At 51.8% G+C, this 25,968-nt stretch overlaps 1 protein-coding gene across 1 annotated transcript; it reads right to left on the reverse strand.

Moving 5' to 3' along the window:
- Nucleotides 1-1,833: 1,833 nt before the first annotated feature.
- LOC103610036 (protein-arginine deiminase type-2) lies at nt 1,834-25,839 on the reverse strand (the record flags this gene model as incomplete). The annotated part of the gene is made up of 6 exons (XM_008594274.1): nt 25,744-25,839; nt 12,137-12,320; nt 11,120-11,192; nt 4,783-4,844; nt 2,428-2,545; nt 1,834-1,959 (listed from the first exon to the last, which is right to left on the reverse strand). Coding segments are annotated over exons 1-6 (655 nt in total), but the record flags the coding sequence as incomplete, so codon positions are not given.
- Between the last annotated feature and the right edge of the window lie 129 nt (nt 25,840-25,968).

The following is a 25,968-nucleotide window of genomic DNA, read 5'->3' on the forward strand; positions in this document are numbered from 1 at the left end:
CCAGATTTTGACAAAACCCTAAAATGTTTGCATGGAAGAGAAGAAAGCTGCCACAGACTACTTGTCTTCCTTTTTATGCTTGTGTGTGGCTCAGAGTATTCATGCAGGAGTCCGTGTTTTATGGGAAATGGACTATTCTAGGTTGTCACTGTCTCAGCAGCAGCCACTCCCTGCAGGACAGGAAGCCCAGATAAGACAGACTCTGGGGAATGTCTCAAAGCCCTAGCAGTCTTAGTTCCTCTTTTTTCTTGCCCGCACAGGACCCATCTCTATGGCAAATGAGGGGGAGGGATGTGATTATGGAACCAGACCTGAGTCCACTCCCATTAACAAAAAGAAGAAACCTTTAGATAACACTTAGACATCGCTATTAGCAACAGGTCTCATGTCAGGGCACCAAAAGGAGAAGCCAGGTGGAAGTCCTGCCTGTACCCTCCTGCCCCTGCTGTGGCTCCACCCCCCTCCCGTAGCAACCCTGGCCTGGGCGCTGTAAACATCAACATCTCTGGCCCCCTGCAGCGGTGGAGCCGGCCTGACTCTGGGGACATTCTAGCCAGCATGAGGTCACTGCCTGGGGCAGCGGATCAGAAGGAGGGCTGGCATCAGGTGGCCGCTGATGTCATCCTGTCCACTGCCATCCTGGCTAAATTGTTCCCGAGTGAGAGTCCAACGCCCTCCTGACCAACTCCCCATGGTGACTGTCCTGGTTCTAGTGGGCCCGTCCAGAGGTGGGCCTGATACTTAACCAGAAATCCTGGGCTCCCCAGACAGCTGGGCACGTAGAAACCTCCCCCAAGCCATGCACCATGGCAAACTGCAAAGATGACTGTTTTGCTGAGGGAGCATTTTAATACATAAATTAGATCTTGACAGTCTCTTGCTTAAAGCCCTCTAATGGCTTTCTAATGAACTTGGAATAATATACAAACCCTGTCTGCATGCTTTGGTACCTGGCCCAGCTCACTGACCTTGACTCCCAGCACACTCCCCTGGCTCTGGTTGTCTTTCTACTGCTCCAACACTCCAAACTGGATCCCTTCTTCACTTTTGAACATGCATCCTCTGCTTAGAACACTCTTCTCTTAGCTCATGAATGGCTAGCTCCTTCTCATGGTTGGTTTGAGTCTCAGCTCAAATGTTACCCCCTCAGAAACGCCTTTGTGGACCACCCAGCCAGAGGTGCCTCTGCCGCTGCACCTCTCTGTTACTTGGTCTATTTCATTTCTTCCAATCATGCTATTTATTATGTCTCCCTCACTAGACTGGCAGTTCCTCGAGGGCAGGGTGTGACTGTCAGGTTCCCTGCAGGGATCCCAGCACCAAAAACAGTACCTGGCACCAAGAGAGTTCAACATGTATTCATAGAACAAGACAGGGCAGGCAGCTACAAGGACCAGCTCCATGGCAGGAGCACATTCCCTATGCAGTGGGGCCCAGGACACCCTGTCGCCATCAAGGAGAACAAGGGGTCCACTCCTCAAGTGTGCCCACAACATCTGCAGGGGTCTTTAAAGTCAGAGATGGCAGAAAACACCTGGAGGTGGTGCCTGCCTCAGGAATCATAAAGGTGACGTGACTACAGAAAGTGGGGAGCTCTGAAGCCCTTCCTCCCCTGGTTCATCAGAAAGAACAGACCCATGTCACTGCAGACTCCGTGAGAAGAGGAGATATGTATCCCGTGGAGTCTCCCAACTTCACAGGATGGCAGCATTTCCTAGTTACAATTACTTAGAGGCCTGTTCTGGTGCTTTGCAGTCACCCACACCCGCAGAGGCCACAACTGCTGAGGGGAGGAGAGTGGGTGGCCTTAGAGGGCAGTGCTGGGTCACTCACTCTCCACGTAGAACACGCCCACTTTGTCCGAGTCCGACATGGAAATGTAGAGAACCATCTCATATCCGATGGGGAGGCGGTCGGGGCCTTTGGTGCGCAGGATCATCTGGGACATGTCCTTGAGGTCTGAGGGGCAGAAGCACAGGAGGTTAGAATGAGGGGACCTGCTGCTGGAGCGCTGGCCTGCCAATGCCTTTGGCTTTTATAGTTGGGAAAAAGAAAACCCCACATGTGTATTACAGGAACTATACAAAAACAAAAGGAGAAAAGTAAATCAGCTGTCATCTCCAACACCAGAGACAACCTCCTATTAACCTTTTGGGAATTTCCTTCCCGTCTATGTATGTGTGCAGCTTTAAAAAAAACATGGTTCCATCCATTCTTGCCTTCTTTTAGAAAAGAAGAAAACCCCCAAAACCATGGTTCCAGTTGAACTGTATTGACCGTTTCTTCCACTTTGAGCAAGTGTGGATATTTCAGTTTTCCATCCCTGGAGACCCAGGTCTTTACCTGCCTCATGCTCTGCCCTGCCCAGGGCTTGGCATGAAATCTTTCCACTGCCTCCCCAACCCCAAGTATGGGTCCTTCTGGCACCTTCCTTGCTGTAGACCTTCTCATCACTGCAGTCCTCCTTGGGCAGCCAGGGTGTGTCTCGGTCACAGTTCACCAGCAGGATGGCCCCCTGGCCCTCGGGACCCCAGGTCCAGGACGCCTGCAGCGGCAGGAAGAGAGGTCAGTGCCCTCTTCTCTATCCCAGTACAGTCCCCACGGGATGCTGGAGAGACAGCCTCAGGAAGAGGATGAAGAGCAGCCACCACCCACCGGGCAGCTGTGACCTGGCAAACGTGAACCCCAAGACTGATGCCCAGAGAGGACCAATGTGAGCATCAGCGGCAGTTCAGCAGGGGGCAGCGGCAGAGAGACAGGAAGCTGGCCGGGCATTCGTGGGCCTCACGTCTGGTGTCGCTGCTCCCGGTAGGGGTGGAGGCAGGGAGGAGGAGGGTGGCCAGAGAATTGAGCAGACAGACATTCTACGACAGGCCCTGACGTCCCTAAGGGGGATCAGAGGGAAACGCTTGGAGGACAGACACCAGCTCTTTCCAGACATGCTCTGAGCCTCCAAAAGGGAAAGGCACAGAGCTCCATTTTCTACTTGCAGCCAGAGTGCCACCAGAGCAAACTCTGACAGATCATGTCACTTGCCAGCTCCCTGCTGACTCAGGATAAAGCCCTGATTCCTCGCTGTGGCCTGCAAGGCCTGGCCTGACCTGTCGTCCTCTCCAGTCTCACCTCCTCCTCTTTGCCCACTCACCCTGCTCCACCCACACTGGCTGCCTTTCTGCTCCCCAGACTCCAAGCTCTATGACCTTTGCCGGCGCTAGTCCCTCTGCCTGGAAAGCCATTCTGCCTCTTTTCACCTGCCCAACTCTACTGCTTCTCAGCCACAGCATAACTATCCCTTCTTCCAGGAAGCCTTCCTGAGTCTCCACACCAGAGTAGCTTTGCTGGGACTACACATGGACTGTACACATCCTTTTTGGGAGGACTTAGGATGATCGGGATGACACAGCTACCCACGTCAAATGTGGGTGTCTGCCACTGGACTGTGTGCAGGAGCTGTGTTTCTCTTGTTCTTTCAGCATCCCCTGGGCCTGCCCTAGTCCTGGAATATAAAAGATGCTCAATGAGTATTTATGGGATGAAGAAAGAGTATGAACATTTCACTGGTCCAGGTGTAGAAATACTGGCCAAGTTCAGGCCCACAGGGAATGCATAACTTTTCCAGGACTGCGGAGGGGAGGTTGGAAGGCTTCCTGGGCTGCTGGGACTCAGAGGCCTCTGCAGATTCCACTGTCAGAGGATGTAGCCACAGACACAGAGAAAGCATATGCAGGGCTGACCAAGGGCTGGGGCAAAACCTTGTTGCAGAGCCTGGAAGAAGGGGTTACAAACAGGCCTGAGGGACCTGTCCCACCTGCAGAGAGTCTGTGTTGGGCTGCTAGGCCCCAGTCTTCTCACTTGGCTGTATTTATTTGACTTTTTTGGGGAGGCTGGCTAGTATGGGGATCTTGACCTTGGTGTTATTAGCACCACACTCTCCCAAGTAAGCTAACCGGCCAGCCCTATTTTACTTTTTAAAGTACCCATCTATTGATAATTTAACCTAGGCTTCAGATTGCTATTATAAAAGTCACATATGCCCACGGCAAAATTTAGAAGATACGGAACGGCAGAAAATGGAAAATAGTTAGAGGTAACAGCCTGGATGTACACACAGCAAAACTGATGGAGCTTAAAAACTGGTTGAGGGAAAAGTACAGAGCAGAATGAGATCAGGAACATCATGCTATCTGCACAAATTAAAAATACATGCACACCAATGATACTGCATATTTCCTAAAAATCATAAGAACAGAAAGAGACACATTAAACCCATTAAAATGGTCCTTTGTGGGGGAGAAGAACAGGAGTAGGGGAATGCAAAATAAAAGAAAATAAATAAATGAATGAAGGAACAAATGAATGAATGGTGAATGAATGAATGAATGGAAACAGGAGAGGGGCTGTGCAGGCACCATCAGAGATAACATGTCTTGAACAGTGAATGATTAAGGATCTTCCCCAACCCCCTGAATTTTAAAATAAAAGAAAAGGCAAAATAATAAGAGCAGATGCCTTTGCAGCACTCTGTCTGTTGCAGGCACATTTATTCTTTACAACAGCTCTATGAACTGGGTAGCTGCTTTGCAGCTGTCTCTATAAGGAGCCTGGGCTCTGTCATTAGTGTGCTGTGTGTCTGGGAGCCTGTCCTGGGCCTCAGTCTCCTGATCTGTGAACTGGGAGTTATCTGCTTGGTGGGAGGACCATGGCTGCTGCAGGATCCAGTTTGGGGTTCTCCCCGTGGAAGTCCCCTGGTTCAGGGTGGTGTCTGCCCTGAAAGCTAGTTACCTTCTTTGGGTTGTTCTTCTCCACCACTCCATCCCGGTCTGCATCCACATCCAGGGAGATCTCTGGGGACAAGAGACATGGGTGAGTTGCTGAGCCTGCCAGACAGGATGGGGCCATGGACAAGAGGAGGACCTGTGGGATTAGGGTGCAGCTCACCCATTCACGCAGTCACTGGAAATGGAGGGCCTTGCTGAGCTCGTCTTCTCCAGCCCCCTGCCTCAATACCCCAGTACCTGCTGGAGAACTCAGCAGACACTGTGCAGACTTCGCAGCTTCCAGCTTCCAAAGGTGCTGTTGGGTAGGTCAGGACTGTCCCAGTACTTCATTGCTCTGGGTGGGGGTTGTGGGGCTGGCCCTCAGTCTGAAGATCTGAGAACCTCAGTTCAGAGAGGCAAAGTCACATGCCCGAGGTCACACAGGTGGCGTTAGCTGAACTGGGGTACAATTTGTGGTTGGTCTGTTTCATAGTTCATGTTTCAAAAACTTACAGGCACAGGATTCGTCTGTCCTGGGAGGCATGTGCATATGTGTGCACACGTACACCTGTGTGTGTGCACATCTCTCTTCCTCTCCCAGAACTTGCAGTGGTCTAGATCCCACCTCCAAGGACTGAGGGTTTTACTTTGGGTGGGAAACCATGTCTCCAACCCCGCTTGATCTAAGGGTGCCTGTGAACTCAAGGCTTCAGATAGAGTATCCAGGGTGGGGCCCCCACTTATTTCCTCTTTTGGGGAAGGAACCTTCAGCATCCCTAGGCCATGGAGACAGGCTTTATGGAGGCTGTGGGGCAGTGAAAAGTTTAGCATCTTACAGTGTTGGGTTTGAACCCTGGTTCTGTGATTACGAGCTGGGTGACTTTTGGAAGGTTAGACAACCTCTCTGAGCCCCAGTTTCCTTACCTATAACATAGGGCCCTTTCCAGGTATAGCAGTTACACTGACTGCAATGGTAGGCACTATTAACAATTTGAACAGAGACAGTGACGCTGGGAGTGTGTCCCAGAATGAGATGTGCCAGTTCCAAGTCCTTGGACCTGCCCGAGTGGGCTTGTCCCACGCCGAGCATGACTTGGACCGTGGTGGGAGTTGGGTGGGAACAAATGCATTCCTGGTCAGTCCCCTTGGCAGGCATGCCTTCTCCATAAATGGGGTGGGGAGGAGGGTCCTGGCACAGGCAGGGCACTAATGTCACCCTTCTCTGGGAGGCTCAGCCCAATGGAGTCCAGGGGCCACATTCTAGTCCTCCTTTGCCCACAGCCCAATTCCTTCTCGACCCTGAGAGTGACTTTTCTGGGTCTAGTAGGAGGCAGGAGGGTGGACGTTGTAAGGGTGCTTGGTACTGGGAGAGGCAGCCCTCCAGTGTCCCAACCTCTGCAGCACTGCTGTGAGTTAGATGCCATAAGTCATAACTTTATGAGCTCCTCCCACTGATGCCATTCATTCAGCATGTCACTGGAGCATCTACTGAGTCCTAGGCACTGGGCATGGGGGCACAGTGCCTGCTCTCAAGGAGCCCATGGTGCGTGAGATACATATGATGGCTCCCATTTCACAGGTGAGCAAATGCGGGCTCAGAGAAGTCACCTGTCAGCACACCGGGCTGATGATCCAGGAGGCTGGTGCAGGGAGAGGGAAGGCAGTGCCACCAGCTGCTGTGAAGAGGCTGAGGGCTCAGGTGCAGGAACAATATTGGTTTTGGCTCCCAGACCTTCACAAACTTTCCAGCTGTCACACCCCAGTGAATGCTGCCTTTCAGGGAGGTCGGCTTCCTGACGCTCCTCCTGGGAACTAGCTGCAGACCCAGCCTCCTTAAGAGCCTCTCCCGGCTTGTCAGGATACCCACTTCTCCTGCGTATGCAGCTCCCTCTGCCAGCTGCAGGGCACGCTCTACTCCATGCTCCACGACACACTCTCCTCTGGTCACATGCAGATGAGGAAACCGAGGCACCCAGCAAGGATGTGCCACTAAAGTTCCCAGAGAGCGCAGGGCCAGGCGTCCCACTTGGGCCTCTGACTCCAGATCCCTGCTCTCTGCTGTTCCCAGGCCGACCTCCGGCTGACCTCCACCCTGGGCTGTTTCCAAAAGCCACGCCCACCTTCAAAGACCCAAGACTTGCTCCTCTTAAGGTCATTCATAGAGCAGGGGACCATATCCCACTCTGGCAGCCTTGTGGCCTTTGTCTCTAGGCTGCAAGGTGACACTATACTGAGACTCCTTGTGGTGTATCCTTTTTTTTTTTTTTTAAAGATGACCGGTAAGGGGATCTTAACCCTTGACTTGGTGTTGTCAGCACCACGCTCACCCAGTGAGCTAACCGGCCATCCCTATGTGGGATCTGAACCCGTGGCCTTGGTGTTATCAGCACTGCACTCTCCCAAGTGAGCCACGGGCCGGCCCCTTGTGGTGTATCCTTTAAAGCAGTGGATCAGAGGAGAGAAATATGAAGCACTTTATATGGCTTTATTTCATTACACATTTCTTAAATTAAAAAATTTTATTAATGTAATATTTGCACATAGTGCAAAAAAGAAAAAAATCAAATCAAAGAGTACCAAACTGCTTCTAAAGAAAAAGAGCAGTTCCCTGTCCAGCCCTTCTCCTTACCTGCCTCAGGCAACCTACCTAGCACTAAATAATGTGCTTATAGCTATTTCCTGATTTATTAAACTCAGACAGGTTTCATTGCCTTCCTGTTATGTAATTTGGGCATTTCATAATTGGGCTCATTTGTCACCTCTCCCAACCTCCCACAGTGCTTCACAATTTCTCTCTCATGACCCATGACTTGTCCCCATAGTCCACTAGAATGGTCTCCTCTCCCCTCTTGAGCCCCCATCAAGCTACAAGCCATTTCCCCAGGACTTCTTCCCTGCGAGGCTTCCCCCAATGTCCAATTTAACTAGAGTCCAATGGAATGATGCTTATAGGGACAGAGAACAGGGCTGGCATGGCCTGCCCAGAACTCTGCCCTCCTGGGATGGCTCTGCCTTTCCCAGGGGGAGGAGGAGGGACAGGACAACTGTTTCAGGGCCTCTGGGCTCCAGACAACATTTCCCGGAGGCTCCGGATCCTACCTCAGCTCCCCAAAATAGACCCAAGGTGTCAGGTGGCACCCTGGGTGTAGGGCAGATTAACGGGAAATGTCACTAGGACTGGGTTCAAGGCAGTCTGCCCTGAAAATTAAGACATTGAGGCCTCAGCCACGACCCAGAGGCATAAGCATTTTGGTGGGTGGCCAGCCCCATGGACAGTGGCAGGGAGCCTGGTCTTCTTGCCTTACTGAGCAGCTTGGGGTGTGGTGGGGAGGAAGGGCTCCCTCCCCCACAGCCAACTGGGCAATTATCCTAGGCTCTGGGGAAGGGGCACAGGAACAAGCTCCTCAGGTGCATGCTCAAAATTCTCCAGACCCATGTATGGGTACTGCTCCCACTGCCAGGACACAGCAGAGGCTGGGACACTTCCTCCCACCCTCCCCAAATCTCTCCCCTCCCACTCTCCCCAAACAGGGAAGCCTTTGCAAAATCAGCCCTAATTGAAGCCTTGAAGGTCCTCAGGGATTAATAAACTCAAAACCCTCATTTTATAGCTTGGAAAAAGGGTGGGCTACCTGTCAAGGTCACACAGCATGTCCTTGGCAAGACTGGGGCCAAGACCCAGGACCTGATTTGGCTAAAGGCACCATGGGCTTGTTCCCAAATCCCAGGGGAAGAGAGGGGTGGTAAGTTTCTTCACTTTCACCCAGGCAGAGAGAAAATGTGGCTGCCCAAGAGGAGAGGAGAAAAGAAAGAGACGTCAGCTGAGCACCTGATCTGTGCCAGGCACTTTGCATGCACCCTGCTGCCGAATTCTTGTAAGCATCACGTAAGAGTGCTCTGTGAATCCCATTTTGCAGATGAGGAAACAAGGCTCAGCGGGGTGATGAGTCTTGCCCAAGGTCATAATGCAGCTGCAGGGGCAGAGCCAGAACTTAGACTTATTTCTGTCTACTCTGAAGCTCTGTCTTTCTACTCAGTGTGGTCTCAGGACAGGACTTGGGTAAGATGGATTCAGATATATCTTTGTGGGGGCACTCCCACCATGTCCAGATGTTCAGGGTGTCCATGCCTCTGAGGTGCTGCCCCTAATGTTCACTCAGGATATGGGGCTCGAGGGCTCCTGGGGTAGATGCCCAAGGGAAGAGAGGACCTGGAGGGGACAGCTAGACCAGTGGTTCCCAAGGGAAATCAGATTTTCACCAGTGTCCTTCCTGGTAGAACAGGAAACATAAGTTCAATGGGGTGAATTTTTCATAAAGCCTTATTTTTGCAATGTAAATGACTATCCTTTATTCTGAGATTATACCCTGCCTATTTTTTCGGTATTAAAATGATGATGATAGTTGATAGCAAATTGTTTTATTAAATGTCTTTTTTTTTTTTTGGCCAAGCATCAAAGTTGTCTAATTTGGGGAAGGGGGAGGGGGCGGGGGCCCATGGAATCTAAATATCTGGAACTTGTGGCAGTTAAATAATTAAGTGAAATCACAACCTCAGGACCTCAAATGGATGAGCTCAGTCATTTATCATGGGCGTATTTGGTATCTTCTGGGGCTCAGCCCTGCTGCTTCTGTGAGCAGCCTTCCTCTGAGCACAGCTTTGTGGTTTTCTAGTGGAGAGGAAGGGTCTGATCCTGCCTCCCTCTGGTGCTTTATTTTGCTATCTATGCTAAGTCTGTCTTGTTAATGGTGCAGTCAGCCCTCTGAAATCACCCTCATTTGACAGGTCTCTGGCCACTGCCCTTCCTGCTTATGTCCTCAGGTGTCCCTGTCTCTGTGGGATTAGGTTTCCCCAGGGACAGTCATCTGAGATAGGCTGGGGGCTATGCATGCATGCAAGGTTTGCACACGTGCCAGGGCTCAGCACAGCCCAGGAGTCTTTGGTTACCATCTTCCAAGGCTCCCCTGAGGTCATTAGGAGGTCCCCCTCCCCAGGGCTGGGTGCCCCCTCAGTGCAAAAAGAGGGACAGGGTGACCAGCAACCAAGCCTGTTTGGGAATTAGCTGAGAAGCAGAAGAGCACTGCTGTTGAGCCTATTTCAGCGGCTAAGAGCACAGAGAAAGCTAGAGAAGGTGGGGCTGGCTTGGGAGCTGTTACTTTTGGGGGAGGTTCCAAGACCCCTGTAGAATGTGAGATAACTGAAATGATTCAGTGTCCCACCAACCACTTTCCAGGTGTGTGGCCTCAGGCAAATTTTTGTTCTGTTGTTTTATGTTTTCTGAGCCTTGGTTTTTTCATCTGTAAAATGGGGATATAATAGTGTCTATCCTTGAAATGGTTGTAAGAATAGATTGAAATCATGACAGTGAAACATCTAATATGAGCACACTATAGGTGCTCAATAAATGTCAGGTGTCTATCATCTTCTTCCTCCTCCTGCCCCTCAAACCACCCAGCACAGTCCCAGACACAGAGCAGGTATGTGATAAATAGGAGACATCACTATTATTTTTAAAGCACTCAACACATAGTTGGTGTTCCATAACTGGTTGTTTCCTTCCTCTGCCATGTGGCAACTTGGTCAATGTTAGACCAAGGCTGGATGAACAAAACAAACCTCTGAAATGTCCTCCTGGCTTAATCATTTTATGGTTAAAAAATAAAATAACATAAAATAAAAGTAACACCTTAATTGCAGGAGGATTGAGCTACTGAAGGTTCAGAAGATCTCATCCTGGGCCCTGCTGAGCCAGGCTGGACTCTGCCTCCCCAGTGCGCAGGCATGGCACCCAGGGCAAGTGGTGTGGTGCCGTAGAAAGAACTGGGAGGGGGATAACCCTGAGTTCCGGACTCAACTTGCCATTGAGTTGCTGTGTGACTTTGATGAGTTCCCTAACCTCTCTGGACCTCACCATCCTATGGGTCAAATGAAGGGCTTGGACTGGGTGAGTTAAAGACCCAGGGCTGCATCTCTGTGCCCTGGGGCTGGGGCTGGGGAGGACCAATGGGCGTTGGGGATTGTCAAAGACATTGTCAGGCTTTGTAGACTGTGGCCATTTCCCTTACCAGGAGAGGAAAGCTCTTCTCCAGGCTGCAGGGGAGAGGGGCGAGGAACAGACTTTCCTCTTTGTCTTCCATGGCCCACAGAGCCTGCAAAGGGGAACCTGACATTGGTGAGTCACTGGCAGACCAGGGAATGCCTCCTCCTGCAGGAAGCCCCCCGTTCCAGTAGGAAAGGGCAGGGCACATGCAGCATCCTTCCACAGGCCTGCATTATTCAGGAGAAGCTCCAAGTGCCAGGTCTGCAGCGTTGAAAGCAGCCCAAGGGCCACCAAGAAGGGTAGCAATGCCACACCAACTCACCAATGGCCGTGAGGAAGAGCCCCGCCTGGTCGATGGGAATGGTCCCTTCCTCGTCATAGTAGTTGACGGTGACCTTGGTGCGGGGTGGAGAGAAGAGCAGAGATCACAGATCACAAGCAGGAAAATCTGAAGTAATCATCTTCCCTGCCTCACACCTCACAACTTGTCATGCCAACCCTCTCCAAACATCTGAACCTTCTCCTCCAGGAAGCACTCCTGGGTTTGTGGGCTGCGTCTCCCAGATAATTGAACTGGATGGTGAGCTCCCCTCCTCTCAGGGTGCAGCCAGGGTGCCGCCTGCCCATCTGTGCCTTGTATGCATTCTGCTGCCTGCAGAGTCCCCACAGTTGCCGTGTTGTATGTCCAGCTTCTGCTAAGCTCCCAGGGGACAGGGCTGAGGTTGTTTTCTTTGGATAATGCCCAGTGCCATCGCTGAGATATGACAAAGTTCATAAGTAGGGAACCCAGAGAGGAGACAGTTCTGGTCTTGGCTTTACCACTTGGGCAAATCCCTCTAGCCCACGGGTACCCAGAAACCCCTTTCACGGCCAATGAGACCAAGGATGCTTGTGGCTGTAACTCCAAATGATCCCATGGTTCTGAGTTTCTAAACTGCCTGCCATTCAGCAGTCCACAGTTTTAACCTTCTATGAAGCCACCATTCCATGGTCTTACGTCGTGCTGTGCAACGCAGCAGTCACTAGCCCACGTGGCGACTGAGCATGTGAAATGTGGCTAGTCTGAAGTGAGATGAGTTGTAAGTGTAAAACACACACTGGATTTCGATTTGGTATGAAGAACGGTATAGGCCCTTGGTTAACATTTTTTATATTGATGACATGTCAAAAGGATAATATTTCAGTATATGGGGTTATGTAAAATACATTCTGAAAACTGGAAATGATGTAGGTGGCTCTTTCTGTTTCCACTGGACAGAGCTGGTCACGCCTGCCTCTATTCCCACATGGCTCCTGGGCTCCTGCGGCCCTTGAGTGCTGACGTCCCCAGCCAAGGTACCTTGTCACTGCTGGCCTCGGTGCTCGCCTGGCTCATGGTGAGCCGCAGTGTGGTACTAGGTGACAGAGGCCAGCGCTGTTTGCCATTGGTGGCTACCTCCTCAGCCTGCCCGTCCCGTACGATCTCCACCCGCACACGCTCTGAGTGCTTCAGGCTGAAGGTTTGGGCCCCAGCGGGGGCCGCGCTATAGAGAGAGAGAAGAGAGGGTCAGCAGAAGCCCTGGGGCAAGTGGAACAAGGAGCTTCAGGAGAAGACTCCTGGAGGGGCAAGGATGCAAGGGCCCTGCCAGGTCATCTAGTCTGGGGGACCCCAAAGGAACCAGCTGCTTTGCAATTACCTGGTAATGGAGAGAGCACTTGCTAAACATACAGATTCCTTGGGCCAATATTGTACCTACTGAATCCGAATGTTGGAGAGTGGGGCCCAGGAATCTGAATTCTTAACAAGTTTCCTCATGCTTTGGATGGGTGGCCTGCTTTGGGAGCCACATGGGCATATGACTGAGGAGTGAATTTGGTCCAAAGGCAGAGCTGGGCCTAGAACCCTGTCTTCCTGTCCAGTGTCTCTGAGCAAAGCGCTGAGTTCTCACAGAGCCAGAGCTGGGAACCTGGGTCCTAAAGGGGTAGGGCTGAGGTGGCTCTGTCACAAAGACCCTCTCTTTCCCGCTGCCCCAGCTTTTCTTGGCCTGGAATTCCTCACCTTCTGAGAGTCATTCCCTGGGGTTCAGGAGTGGTCTTCTATTGAAAGGGAAATACTTCTGGAATTCTTAAAAAGTCATCAGGACTTCAGGGTAGGAGAACTAACTGGTTTAAACTGGCTGCTATCGATGTTTGTGCTCCATGTCCCCATTCATACACTGAAGCCCTAAACCCCAGTGTGACAGTATTTGGAGATAGGGCTTGTAGGAGGTAATTAAGATTAAATGAGATCATCAAGGTGGGGTTCTAATTCAATAGGATTGGTGGCCTTATCAGAAGAGAAAGAGAGAGAGATCTCTCTCTCCATGTGCACACACCAAGGAAAGGCCATGTGAGGACACAGTGACAAGGTGGCTATCTGCAAGACAAGAAGAGAGACTGCACCAGAACCTGACCTTGGTGGCACCCTGATCTCGGACTTCCAGTCTCCAGAACTGTGAGAAAATGCATTAGTTTTTAAGCCACCCAGTCTATGGTGCTGTGTTACGGCAGTTATGGCTTAAGGAGAGGCAACGGGAAGGACAGGGAGACCCAGGAGGAAGGTGCCCAGGGTGATGGCTTTGCTAAATCCAGCCTCAGTCTGAAGGTTCCTAAAAGCCAAAGAGGGCTCGGAGGGATTCAAGTGAGATTCTAATGGGATTTGTGACTAAGACGTAGGTGTAAGAGTGTCTCAAAAGCACATCTGCTATTTTGGGATCCCGGTGTTCCTGGGTTCTCGGAGTTCTCAACTGTGGTGGGGCATCAGAATCACCAGGGGTGCTGTTTAAACCTTCAGGGTATTTTTTTAAGGCTGCAGGTTTGTGGACCCCACCCCTGGAGAGTCTGACTGGCGTGACTGAGGCATGGCCAGGGCAGCTAAAGATGTGAACAGTGTGGGCCGAGCCCGTGGCGCACTCGGGAGAGTGCGGCGCTGGGAGTGCAGCAGCGCTCCCGCCGCGGGTTCGGATCCTACATAGGGATGACCGGTGCACTCACAGCGCTCACTGGCTGAGCGCGGTGCAGCCGGTCTCAAAAAGGACAAAAAAAAAAAAAAAAAAAGATGTGAACAGTGGCCAGGGCTGAGGGAGAGGTTGGGCCAGTGTCTCTCAAGGGTCAGGGTCAGCAGCACCTGGTTGGCTTGTCAAAACGCAGCTCCACCTCAGAGTTTCAGATTCAGTCAGTCTGGAATGGGGACCGAGAATTTGCATTTCTCACCTGTTTCTAGAACCTGTTGATGCTGTGGGTTCTGGGGCCACACTTTGAGAACCACTGGTCTTGACATTCATTAATGCAGTCTGATGGTTAGAGCCCTGGGGTGGCCAAGGCCATGAGTGTGAGTCTGTAGAGGCCACCAGGCAGCCTCGCTCTGACCCAGGCCACAGACTGCAGGGGCTATTGGTAGGAGAGAGTGGGCAAGGGTCTGGCAGCCCATGCTCGGTGCTGGGAGAAAAGCTCCAGCACCCTCTATTTCTTGTCCCTCTGCCCCCTTCCAAACTCTTTAGCCTGTTACAGGGACACTGGACTGATCTGAGGCTGGACACCTGTTGGGTTGCATTTTTTCCTTGTGGAATTGTCACGTGGTGTTGCCACATGCGCCTTTCCTCCTCTGGGTTTTAAGAGTCCTGAGGGCAGGGTTCTCTTCCCTTCTTATCCTTCAGAGCCTAGCACAGGGCTGGGCACATCACACATACTCACAAAGGGGGTGGAACTGACAGGGTAGAAGGCCAGCTGTTCCCAGAGGGAGGTGTGAGTATGAGTCTCACATGCGTTAGGTGGCACCTGGATGAATGATTTAAAAGAAGACTTATGTGTTTATTACATGCAGTGTCTTTTTATGGCAACTGATAAAACCTTGCCATTTATGGTAATGCCATGAAATCTCCATTTAAAATAAAGTTATTAAGAAAAATGTGAGTTGGTTTAAAGAAAAATGTGAAGTTAATAGTGCTGCAGGTGGAGTATGGTTTTGGCAAAAATCATGAATATCTGGGAAATTGTGGACTCAGGTCTGGGAAACGTTCCTCTAGTACAAGTCTCACCTTTGACCATCAACTTGATGGGTGGCCTTGAACAAGGGGCTTTCTCTCTCTCTCAGTTTCATCGAGTGTTAATGAGAGGACTGGACTGAGTCAGAGGTGGCTCGAACCTAGAGGGTACAGAGGGCAGGCCCGGGCAAAGGGGTGGGGAGGGAGGCTCTGGAAAGTTGGGGATCTCTCTGCTAGATCCCTGCCCCCCTTTAACCAGAGCCACTGTTATTTCATCTGGTTTTATATAGTGAGCTTCTGCATACAATTCTATTTAGAAAACTAATGCTTTACAACTGATCTCTTAATTACTGTAAGCAATGCTTCCTGCCCGCCTTCATTCCTCTGGGCCAGTGAGAAACCGGAGGAGGCCCCAGAGGCTCAGAGGGTTAACATCAGGCCCACATCGAAGCTCCTCCTACCACTCAGCACCAGCCGTCCTCCTCCCAGCTGAGCAAACAGCTATTCTTGGAGCGGCCCTGGCAGATGCAACAAAGGTGCCCATTGTTCCCCTGCAGATCCTGCTGGCCGTCTCCCTCCCCAGGAAGAGCCTCTTAGAATCCCCCGGCAGAAACCTGAGAGCCAGGGGCTGTGGGCACATCGATTGTTCCTGGAGGCTGCAGGGAGAGGCCCACAACAGTACGGAGGGAAAGGGAGTGGGAGCGGGGATGGTCATGACCTCCCTGCTTGTTGGAAAGAGGCTAAAGATAGTGTGGACGGAAGGGCAGGCTGCCCACCTCTGCTTTGTCCTCAGCATCCATGACACGGTTGTGCCAATGTATTCTTTGGGAATAAGTGAATGAATGAACCCAACCTTCTTGGCTTTCCAAGCTGTACTCTGAGAGTGATTTTTTAAAACACAGAAATTGGGTCATTTGTTTGCTTGAACATATTCTGTGGCTCCTCGGTGCCTACCCATAATATAAAATCCAACTCTTTAGCCTGGTGTGCAACCAGTGGCATTTAGCCACTGCGTCGCAGCTTGACTCTCCAGCCTTATTTTCTGCAACTCCTGCCCCCCCCCCGAATTCCCTGCATTGTTTCACCTCACTGTGCACTTTTGCATATGCTGTTCCTTCTACCTGCAATACTCTTCCCTGACTTCTCTAGCTGGCAGATGTCCCTCTCTCATTGAAGACCCAACTCAATCGATTTGTCCCCATGTATGTTTTCCCTTGTGGTAGTTAGCTCCTTGGAGGTAGTGGATTGCATCTTCTTTAAAAAAAATTTTTTTGTTTCCATACCTGGCCTAGTATAAGGGACACTGTAAGTATAAATATTTGCTTTAGGAAGGACTGGAAGAGGAAGGCTTGCTTACATGGTCATTCATTCACTCAACATATTTACTGAGCATTTACGAGGGGTCTTCAAAAAGTTCATGGAAAGACTCATATAATCTTTCAATTCCCCCTTTTCATGGAACCTTTTGAAGTACTCTCACACTATGTGCCAGGCACAGTTCTCTTACGAGGGGTCTTCAAAAAGTTCATGGAAAGACTCATATAATCTTTCAATTCCCCCTTTTCTTTTCTTTTTTTTTCCTTTTTGTCTTTTTTACTGACCGGTAACGGACTGGCAACGGGATCGCAACCCTCGGTGTTGCGCCCGCACCACGCTTAGCCAGTGAGCGGGAACCGGTCTCCACATGGGATCCGAACCCTCGGCAGATTGACATCAACCTACTGGCCATTTCTCTCCATTTCCATGGCTGTTACCCAGTCCTAAGCCACCATCATCACTCACCTGGACAGCTGCAGTCACCTGCTTGCTGGTCCCCCCATTTCCACGATTGCTATCCTGAAATCCATTTCCACCCACCTACCACACCCTGGGTGATCCTGCACCCTGGGTGATCTGTCTACAGTGCAAAAATGATCATGCCTCCCTGCTTAGAAACTCTCCAGTATGCCACCAGGCCGGCCCCAATTCCCCCTTTTCATGGAACCTTTTGAAGTACTCTCACACTATGTGCCAGGCACAGTTCTAGGTGCTGTGGGTAGACTGGTGAAAAAGATAACATGTTCCTTGGGCCCAAAGAGTATACATTCTAGAGAAGACAAAGGCTTCCAATGGATTACACAATTAATTGTGTGAGCACAGCTATGGTAATTGCTATAAAGGAAAAGTGTGGGGTACCATGAGGCCCTGGTCTGGGGTTCACGGAGGGATTCCCTGAGGAAGTGGCATTTGAGCTAAGGTCTAAACTTTACAGTTTAAAGGACAGACAAGAATTAATTAGACCAGTGTATTAGTATCACCTATAGGACCTGTTAAAATCCAGGTTGAAATGCCTGACTCCTGCATTCCTGATTTATCAGGTGTGAGATGGGGCTTAAGAAACTGCATTTCTTTTTTTTTTTTTTTTGTCTTTTTTCGTGACCGGCAACAGATCGCAACCCTCAGTGTCGCACCCGTACCGGACTGGGACCGGCAATGGGATCGCGACCCTCAGTGTTGCTCCCGCACCTCGCTCAGCCAGTGAGCGGCCGGTCTGTATGTGGGATCCAAACCCTCGGCGGGAGTGCCACCGCGCTTCCCAAGCGGCGCACTGTAGCAGTGCGCCACCGGGCCGGCCAGAAACTGCATTTCTAACCCACTCCCAGGTGATGCTGATGGCTGCTGGTCCAGGGACCACAGTTTGAGAACCACTGAATTGGACAAAGGGAGGAGAGAAAGAGGGGCAGAGGTTTCCAAGCAACCAGGACAGCCTGGGTGATGACCCAAGGTGGAATTTAGCCTGGCACGTTCGAGAAACTGGAAGAAGGTGAGGGTGGCTGGAGTTTGTGAGCAAGGGCAAGGGAAAGTGGTGAACTATGTCCTAAACCATGGTGGGGAGCCACCTGTTTCCTGAGAGTGGAGGGAAGTCACTGAAGTTTCTAAGCAGGGGAGGCATGATCATTTTTGCACTGTAGACAGATCACCCAGGGTGCAGGATCACCCAGGGTGTGGTAGGTGGGTGGAAATGGATTTCAGGATAGCAATCGTGGAAATGGGGGGACCAGCAAGCAGGTGACTGCAGCTGTCCAGGTGAGTGATGATGGTGGCTTGGGACTGGGTAGCAGCCATGGAAATGGAGAGAAATGGCCAGTAGGTTGATGTCAAACATCTGCCCAGCCCTACAAATGCTGTGTGGCCTCTGGGGAGCCACCCAGACTCTCTGGTCTTCACTGAGTCAGTGGGAGGGTCACTGGCTTGGCCTTGCAGGGCTGGGGAGGCTCACCCAGCCCCAGACTTGAGGGCATGATGTGCCTGCTCCTTGCTGGCATCTGGCCTGGGCCTCATTAACACCAGCTGGGGTTCATCCCAGAGTGACCCCAGCTCCTGGCAGCCTGGGTGTGACATCCTACCCTCGGGTCTTTGGAGGAGTCTTAGGGGCGAGTCGTGGGTGCCAGCCTGACATGCAAACTCATGGCGAGCATCCTCGAGGAGAGAGATGAAGGGAGGGAGGCAAGTGCTGGGGGGTAAAGATTGCATTCCAGGCCTCACACCTGAGGCTGGGTATGGTGGTGGCTGGAGTCCGAAGGCGGGGCAGCTGCCCCAGACAGGAATTGGCAGGGAAAAACCATGATATCTGTCTTTAACCAGCCTCCTTCTCCACCTGGTAACTTCAGCAGCCTTTCTCATTGGGCACTGGTACCTCCAGCTGCCCTGGGCCACTCTTTAAGGAAGAAACAATCTAATCTGTAGTAACTCCCTTCTTCAGAAACCTTCGATGACTCCCTACTACCTATGGAACAAAGTCCAAAGCCTGAACAATGCATCCGAAGTCTTGGTTCAAGCTCATTGATTCTCTAGCCTTACATTCCAGGCTACTGAAACTACACCATTTCTGCCTCCGTGTGCCCCAACTTTCCTGCCAGCCACCTTTGCTCCTGCGTGGCATGTCCTTGGTCTCACTCTGAACTTCTGTCCATCCTTCAAGACCCAGCTCAGTTGCCACCTTTCAGGAAGTCTTCCCTGATCTCATCGCCAGAATACATCTCTCCCTTCCTTTACTGGTGCCTCAAACAACACTTACCATATGTTGTTAAGTTAACAACACTTAACAACTTTCTTTCTCATAAGTGTTATGAATTTTTTGAGGGTAGGAACCATGTCTCGTTATTCTTTGTTTTAAATATATTATAATAAACCCAAAACTAATTCATAATAACTACTTACAGAGTAAGTGCCAGGCATTGTACCAAGCCCTTGGCCCACATGATCTCAGTCCATCCTTTCAATAACTTCATGAGGCCTATACCAATGCCATCCCATTCTACAGATGAGCACACTGAGGCCCACAGAAGGCAAACACTTGCTGCAAGTCTCAAGGACAGTAATGGCAAAGTGTGAGGTAAACTCAAGCTCTCTGAGACCCGGCCTGGCTGCTGCCTCCCTGGGAGAGAATCCACAGGTTAGAATCTTCCCTAATGTCCTCCAGGTAGGGGCACCTGGTGGGGGGCAGAGGAGAGGAGCAAGCCTGGCCCAAGAGAGGACCAAATAAAAGGCCCTTAGGGACCTCTAGAGCCCCACTAGCTATTTTGCAGGGGGTGGTCAGAGGCCCAGAGAGGGGACACCAAAGGCAGATTTCCTGTCCTGGATTCCTGGGTGAATGAGATAAACAGGATTGGGCTCATCAAAGCCCCTGGTTACAGGGTCTGGCACGGCTGGGCAGGAGAGAGCTGTCTCCCAAAACTGGCCTCCCCCAAAGTTTAACAGGTGCATCTGGCCAACTGGGGGTGGGAACTGGGGAGTGGAGTCCCTGCCACCGGGTTCCCATTCTGACTCAGGGCCCTGTGGTGAGTGAGGGAAGACCGTCAGGGACCCCAGCTATGCAGGGGACTAGGGGCTCAGCACTCAGGGTGCCAGGTCCTCCTTAGAATCTAGCTGAAACTGGAGCCCTGGAGCAGATCCTGGCAAGGCCTCCTGTTTAGGGTTGAGGGCTCCGGGTGGTGTTCTAATTTATGGGGCCACCTGATCTGGCCTGAATTCCTCCCATCGTCATTCTCTAGGGAGCCAGTGCTGCTCTGGCCAAGCTTGGCCACTTGCCTTGACCTTCCACAGGCCCCTCCAATGGTCCCTTAAGGCTGGGGGGTGGGGTGGGGAGCTCAGCCCCATGATAGGTTGGTCCACAAGCACCACTGGCCACAGCCATTCATTCATTCACTCAACCAATGAGCCTTTCATCGACTCGAGGGAGAACGGCAAGCAAGTCCCAGGAGGGCAGCCCGTCAGAGCAGCAAGGGGCCTGGGCCCTGCACCTCCACCAGTCACTAGCTGGGCCATCTTGGACAAATGTTCTGTACTTCAGTTTCCCCAGCCATGAAAGGGGGCAATAATAGAACTTAACTCATAAAGTTCCTGTGAGGTTTAAGCACGTGTAAGTTATTAAATACAGGTGAGATGGGCATGCAAAGTGTTAAGAAGGATGCCGGGTACATAATAATTGCTCTACAAATGTTAGCTACTAATATTAAGTAAATAATAAGACCTGCAAGGAAAAAAATGGGTAATGAGAGAGGAGTGCCGGGGGCTCAGGGGAGGGCACCATGACATGGGATGGTCAAAAAAAGCTGCTTTGAGGAGTTGACGTTTGAGCTGAGACTTGGCTGATGAAATGCCAGGCTTGTGGAGGTCTGGGGGACGGTGTTCCAGGCAGAGGGAACAGCAACTGCAAAGGCCCTGCGGCGGGAATGAGCTTGGGGAGTTCAAGAGCTAACAGCATCCACAAAGCCAGTGTGGCAGGAGTGGAGTGTGAGCAGGAGAATCACTAGGAGATAGGACCAGGGAGGTGGGGCCTGGCACACCGTGGGAGGGGATCCCATGGCACCCCAAGCCCCTTTGCTGCAAACTCGATCTCAGGCCCTCCTGGCCTTTGTCCTAATGACATTTTTTGAAACAAATAAATCCTCAGCATTCACACAAACTGAAAGACAGAAAGTCTGGGAGTTGTTGGGGGAGTGAAATGGAGAATAATTTAAATTCCCTAGGCTCTTCCCCAAGGCAGGATGAATGACCGTATTTGTTCCTTGTTTTCCTAACACTTTACTGTGCCAAAGTCTAGCAATTGCTGCCCTGGTACCCTCTTATCTTCTGCCGGAGAGTGATGGGCAAGGCTCTGTCAGGGAAAATGGCTGGTCAGCCTCTGCCCTGGGGAATCTGGGGGAAGGGGCTGGGGGATCATTTCTACCTGCCATCTCATGGTCTCATCTTGAGGTCGGATGTAACCAGCAGACTGCTCTGCAGAGGCAAGAGACCATCGTTTAACCTCATCTCTTTGCCCTGAAGCTCCTGCAGACCTCAGGATATGGATCCTGGCTTCTCTCCACTAAGGAGGAGAAGGGGACACCTGCTTTATTGAGAGCTCTCACCCCATTAGATAGATGCATAAACCAAGGGAGGGACAGAAGCCATCTGCAAGGCCCAGTTTGTGAATCAGTGGGAGGGTTGGGCACAGTGTGACCATCCTGCTACTTTACTCCAAGGCTTCTCTCTTTCCAATCCTTCCAGACTCTGGGGATGTCTGTGCCTCCAGAAAATGGGAAACACAACTCACAAGAGGGAGGTGGGGAAAGTAAAACAAACCTGGGGACACCACTCACTCTGTGCCCTTTCTCCAACTTCAAGCCTGAATCAGAAGGGGACCCAGGCCAGCCCCAGTGAAGAAATGGCTGCCAGCGAAAGGGACCATTGGGTGATACCACGTAGGTAAGGCATAACTGTTACAGACCTAAGGTAAGTATATCTAGGAAGAGCAGAAGGAAACAAGTATCTTTCACAACAATCACAAAGTACAATCTTTAGAAAAATCGTACTTCCTTCTTTCTGTGCATCTACTCTTAGCTTGCTGGAGACTAGCGGTCAGAAGGTGGCTGGGGCAGGGCATCCATCCCCCAAGGGGCCAGTTTTGCTGGGAGAGGGTGGGTGGTCCAAAGCTAAGTGGTCAACTGTTCATCACTGTGACCACATGTCCAGCTCCTACCAGGCACAAGGTTCTTCCTGGTGTTCTGTAATTGACTCTCATTTGGGAAAATAAAGGCTCAGAGAGGTAAAGCAACTTGCCCGAGGTCACACAGCAAGTGGATGGAAACCTGGTCTGGGTTACCTCAAATCCTGCCTCTTTCTGCTGCCCTGCAGGCTTCTCAGTCCCCAAGGGCAGCCTGTACTCTGAGCACCTGCAGCGGAGGAGGCAGAGAGATAATACTAGCAGGGCAGAAACCTGGTCTGGGTTACCTCAAATCCTGCCTCTTTCTGCTGCCCTGCAGGCTTCTCAGTCCCTAAGGGCAGCCTGTACTCTGAGCACCTGCAGCGGAGGAGGCAGAGAGATAATACTAGCGGGGCAGCTCCTGACGGGACCGTGAGGTTGAGGGATGGGGCAGGCCAGCCCCCTGCTGTGTGTGGAGCTGAATCTCAGGAAAGGGAGCCCAGAGCCCTTGGGAAAGTGGGTGGGGTCTAAGCCTGTTCACTTACCTTTGTGACTTACAAGGAGTGAGTGGTCAGGACACCACCAGTCTCAGCACTGTTGCATTTGGGCTGAATATTTCTTTGTTGTGGGGAGCTGTCCTATGCATTATAAGATGTTTAGTGGCATCCCTGTCCTTTATCCCCAGATGCCAGTGGCACCCCCCAAATTGTGACAACCAAAAATGTCTCCAGACAATACCAGCAGTCACCTGCCAAGGGCGCAAAATTGAGACTTACTGGTCTAGTGGAAGGAAGCCTCTTTTATAACTAAGGAGCCTGGGCTATTAGGGACACCACTCCCTAAGTAATTGGGCCCAGGGTCACCAGGCCTGGTTTGTTGGGGTCTCCTTGGAGGCCCTGGGGGGCATCACTTGGGGTCTTGAGCCAGGATCTGTGCCCAGAAGAACTCAGTGGGAAGTGGAGGGCCAAATAGGGGTGGGTGAAGTCTCTGGGGGCAGTGGGCTCGTGGCCAGGGTGGAGGGTAGAAGGGACACAGGCTGAGAGTCATCCCTGCTGCTTTTAGGGTCAAACAGGATAGAGTGGAGGATAAGAGCATGAGTTTTGAGTCAGACAGACCTGGCCCTGAGTCCTGTGTGACACTGGGCAAATGGCCTCATCTCTCTGAGCCTTACTTTCCTCATCTACAAAATGGGATGATCAAAGAACGACCTCCAAGGTCTATGGCAAGGATGAAACGAGATGATACATTTGATTCATAAGCGCTCACTAATGTCTCCTGCTACTAACAATACTGACAGCAGCTCTTATTCCTACAGATATTAGCAGTAACAACAACAGTAATAGCCCAGGCTCCTTAGTTATAAAAGAGACTTCCTTCCGCTGGACCAGTAAGTCTCAACTGGGGGTGATTTTGCCCCTCCTGGCAGGAAACTGCTGGTGTTATCTGGAGACATTTTTGGTTGTCACAATTTGGGGGGTGCCACTGGCATCTGCAGTAATAGCCCAGGCTCCTTAGTTATAAAAGAGACTTCCTTCCGCTGGACCAGTAAGTCTCAACTGGGGGTGATTTTGCCCCTCCTGGCAGGGGACTGCTGGTGTTATCTGGAGACATTTTTGGTTGTCACAATTTGGGGGGTGCCACTGGCATCTGGGGATAAAGGACAGGGATGCCACTAAACATCTTATAATGCATAGGACAGCTCCCCACAACAAAGAAATATTCAGCCCAAATGCAACAGTGCTGAGACTGGTGGTGTCCTGACCACTCACTCCTTGTAAGTCACAAAGGTAAGTGAACAGGCTTAGACCCCACCCACTTTCCCAAGGGCTCTGGGCTCCCTTTCCTGAGATTCAGTAGGGGGTAGAGGACAGGGATGCCACTAAACATCCTACAATGCATAGGACAGCTCCCCACAACAAAGAAATGTTCAGCCCCAAATGCAATAGTGCTGAGACTGAGAAACTCTGCTCTAGGCCTGTGCTGTCCAGGACAGTGGCTGCCAGCATGTGGACTTTGAGCACTTGAAAAGCGGTTCGTCAGCGCTGAGATGTGTTATAAGTGTAAAACACACACCGGATTTCAAAGACTTAGCATGAAAAAAAAATAATGGAAGTTATCTCAATAATTTTTATATTGATTACATATTGAAAGGATAATATTTGAGTATATTGTTAAATAAAATATAATATTAAAATTAATTGCCCCTCTTTTTAAAAATGTTGACTAGTAGAAAATTTTAAATGGCACATTAAAGATGTGGACGACTAGAACTTTTAAAATGACAAATGTGGCTTTATTGTGGCTCACATTTGATGTCTTTTGGACAGTGCTGGTTTGGACTGCACTGCCTCTCTCGGTGGTGGTAGTGAATCTTAAGTACAGGTTAGGGGGGTGTGGATTGTTGTGGCTGTGGCTGGCATTTTAAGGAAGGACAAAGGTCACACCTCTGCCCCTGACCAGAGAGAGGAATGAGTATATACCTGCTCCACTTCCTGCCCCCACCTGGGCTGGGCCTCTCTCTGCCATGATAGAGCGAGGGCAGGGGGCCTGAGCATGGCTCTTCCTTGTCTCCCCACCACCCCACTGCAGGCACCATGCCAACCTTTTAGTCTGCACCAAAAGTACCCCAGCAAATAAACAGGCGGGTATGGTGACAGCTGAGGCTTAGACACCTGAGTGCTCTGGCTCCTGGCCCACTCCCTGGCGGTGCCCAGTTCAGAGCTGGGGGTGGAAAAAGGAGGGGAGCTCTCTCAGGCCACTGGTGCCTGGACCACACTCCACTGCTGTGTTGTGACCTCAGAGACCACCCAGTTCACCTCTGAGGTTTAGATGGGGGATGGTCGAGGCCCAGGCCCAGGCCAGGGGCAGAGGAGTGGAGAGGGTCCCTGGTCCTGGGGCTTGACGGTATCAAAGTGGCCAGTGCCTGCTGTGGAGGTGGCAGGAGACTGACTGGGCAGGTGGGCAGGGCTGCCAGGGCTACAGGAGGTAAAGGCAAGAATGGGCTGGGAGCATGTGTGGGAAGACACAGGGATGGGGTTTGATGGGGTCTGGGAGAAGCAGGGTGCCCCAGGTGAAAGGGTGATTTGGGAGCAATAGCCACGTTGGCACCTCTGTGTGAGCTCAGCTTGAGGCACAGAGAGGTTAGGAGACCCACCCAGGCCATCAGAATCCGGCATGCCCTCTCCTCCCAACACTGACCCGTCCCACCCTAGCAATAGGGAACATTTCAAATATTTGGAGCAGAGGGCTGCAGATAAAAGCCCAGCATGACCCCACCGGAGGCTCACTCCACCTCATTCGCACCAGCCACACCTTCCCAAGGCCCATCCCACACACTAGGGGAGATAGATCATCTGACTTCCTGGGGCTGGGGTTGCCTATCCTATGACCTGCTCTCTCAGAAATCCTGCATTCTACCAAGTTCTTAGAAGAGGGGGAGGTAACAGGATCCTAAGTCAGGGGCACACTTCAAAGACCCCAACCTTTGCACCCTGAGTCCCAGGCCCTCAGCAGGTGGAATATGGTCCCTCTCTGATCCCACGGGGAAGTCAGAGGAAGGCATTTGGGGACATGGAGCTAACAGCCTGTGCCTGGAGACAGGCAACCACTAGCAGCCCCCGCCCCCAAGGCGAAATCGGAGCCTGAGCAACCCCTCAGGGCCAGATTTTGCCCCGGGGCAGCTTCCCTCTGCTCCTGCCTCAGCGCCCAGCAAATCTCCAAGGGAGGAAGCAGGCGTGGAGGCTGGGGAGGGTCTGAGAGCAGAGGTGTGCTGAGGGGAGTAGGGAGGTGAAAGGCGACAGGACGGTGGAGAGACTGAGGGTGCCGAGGTCGCCCTGGGAGAGGAGCTGGAGAGGGCCAGGGTGGGAACTGGAGTGAACGGGAGCTGGGGCTGAAGCTGCGTCAGGGTGTCTGGGAGGGTCTCGGGATTTCTGGGGGCGAGATCTCGGGCTGCAGGCCGCGGTGGGTGGGATGTCGGGGCGGCGCGGTGGCCGCGCTCACCTGTAGACGTCGGTCCAGAGGTAGGTGCCCAGCACGTAGACCGCATCGACGCGGCTCCCGTACTGCAGCCGCACGGTCCGCTCGCGCAGCATCTTCCCCGCCCGCAGTTCCCGGCCCTGTGCCCGCGCTGGCTCGTCCAGGTGCGCCCGGAGCACCTGCCGCAGGTGAGCCCTCTCCAGCAGCACGCGCCCGCCGCTCCCAGGCGAGCCGCGTTATCCTGCCGCC

Source organism: Galeopterus variegatus, unplaced genomic scaffold (assembly GCF_000696425.1).
Source record: "Galeopterus variegatus unplaced genomic scaffold, G_variegatus-3.0.2 Scaffold10510, whole genome shotgun sequence".
Classification (NCBI taxonomy): Eukaryota; Metazoa; Chordata; class Mammalia; order Dermoptera; family Cynocephalidae; genus Galeopterus; species Galeopterus variegatus.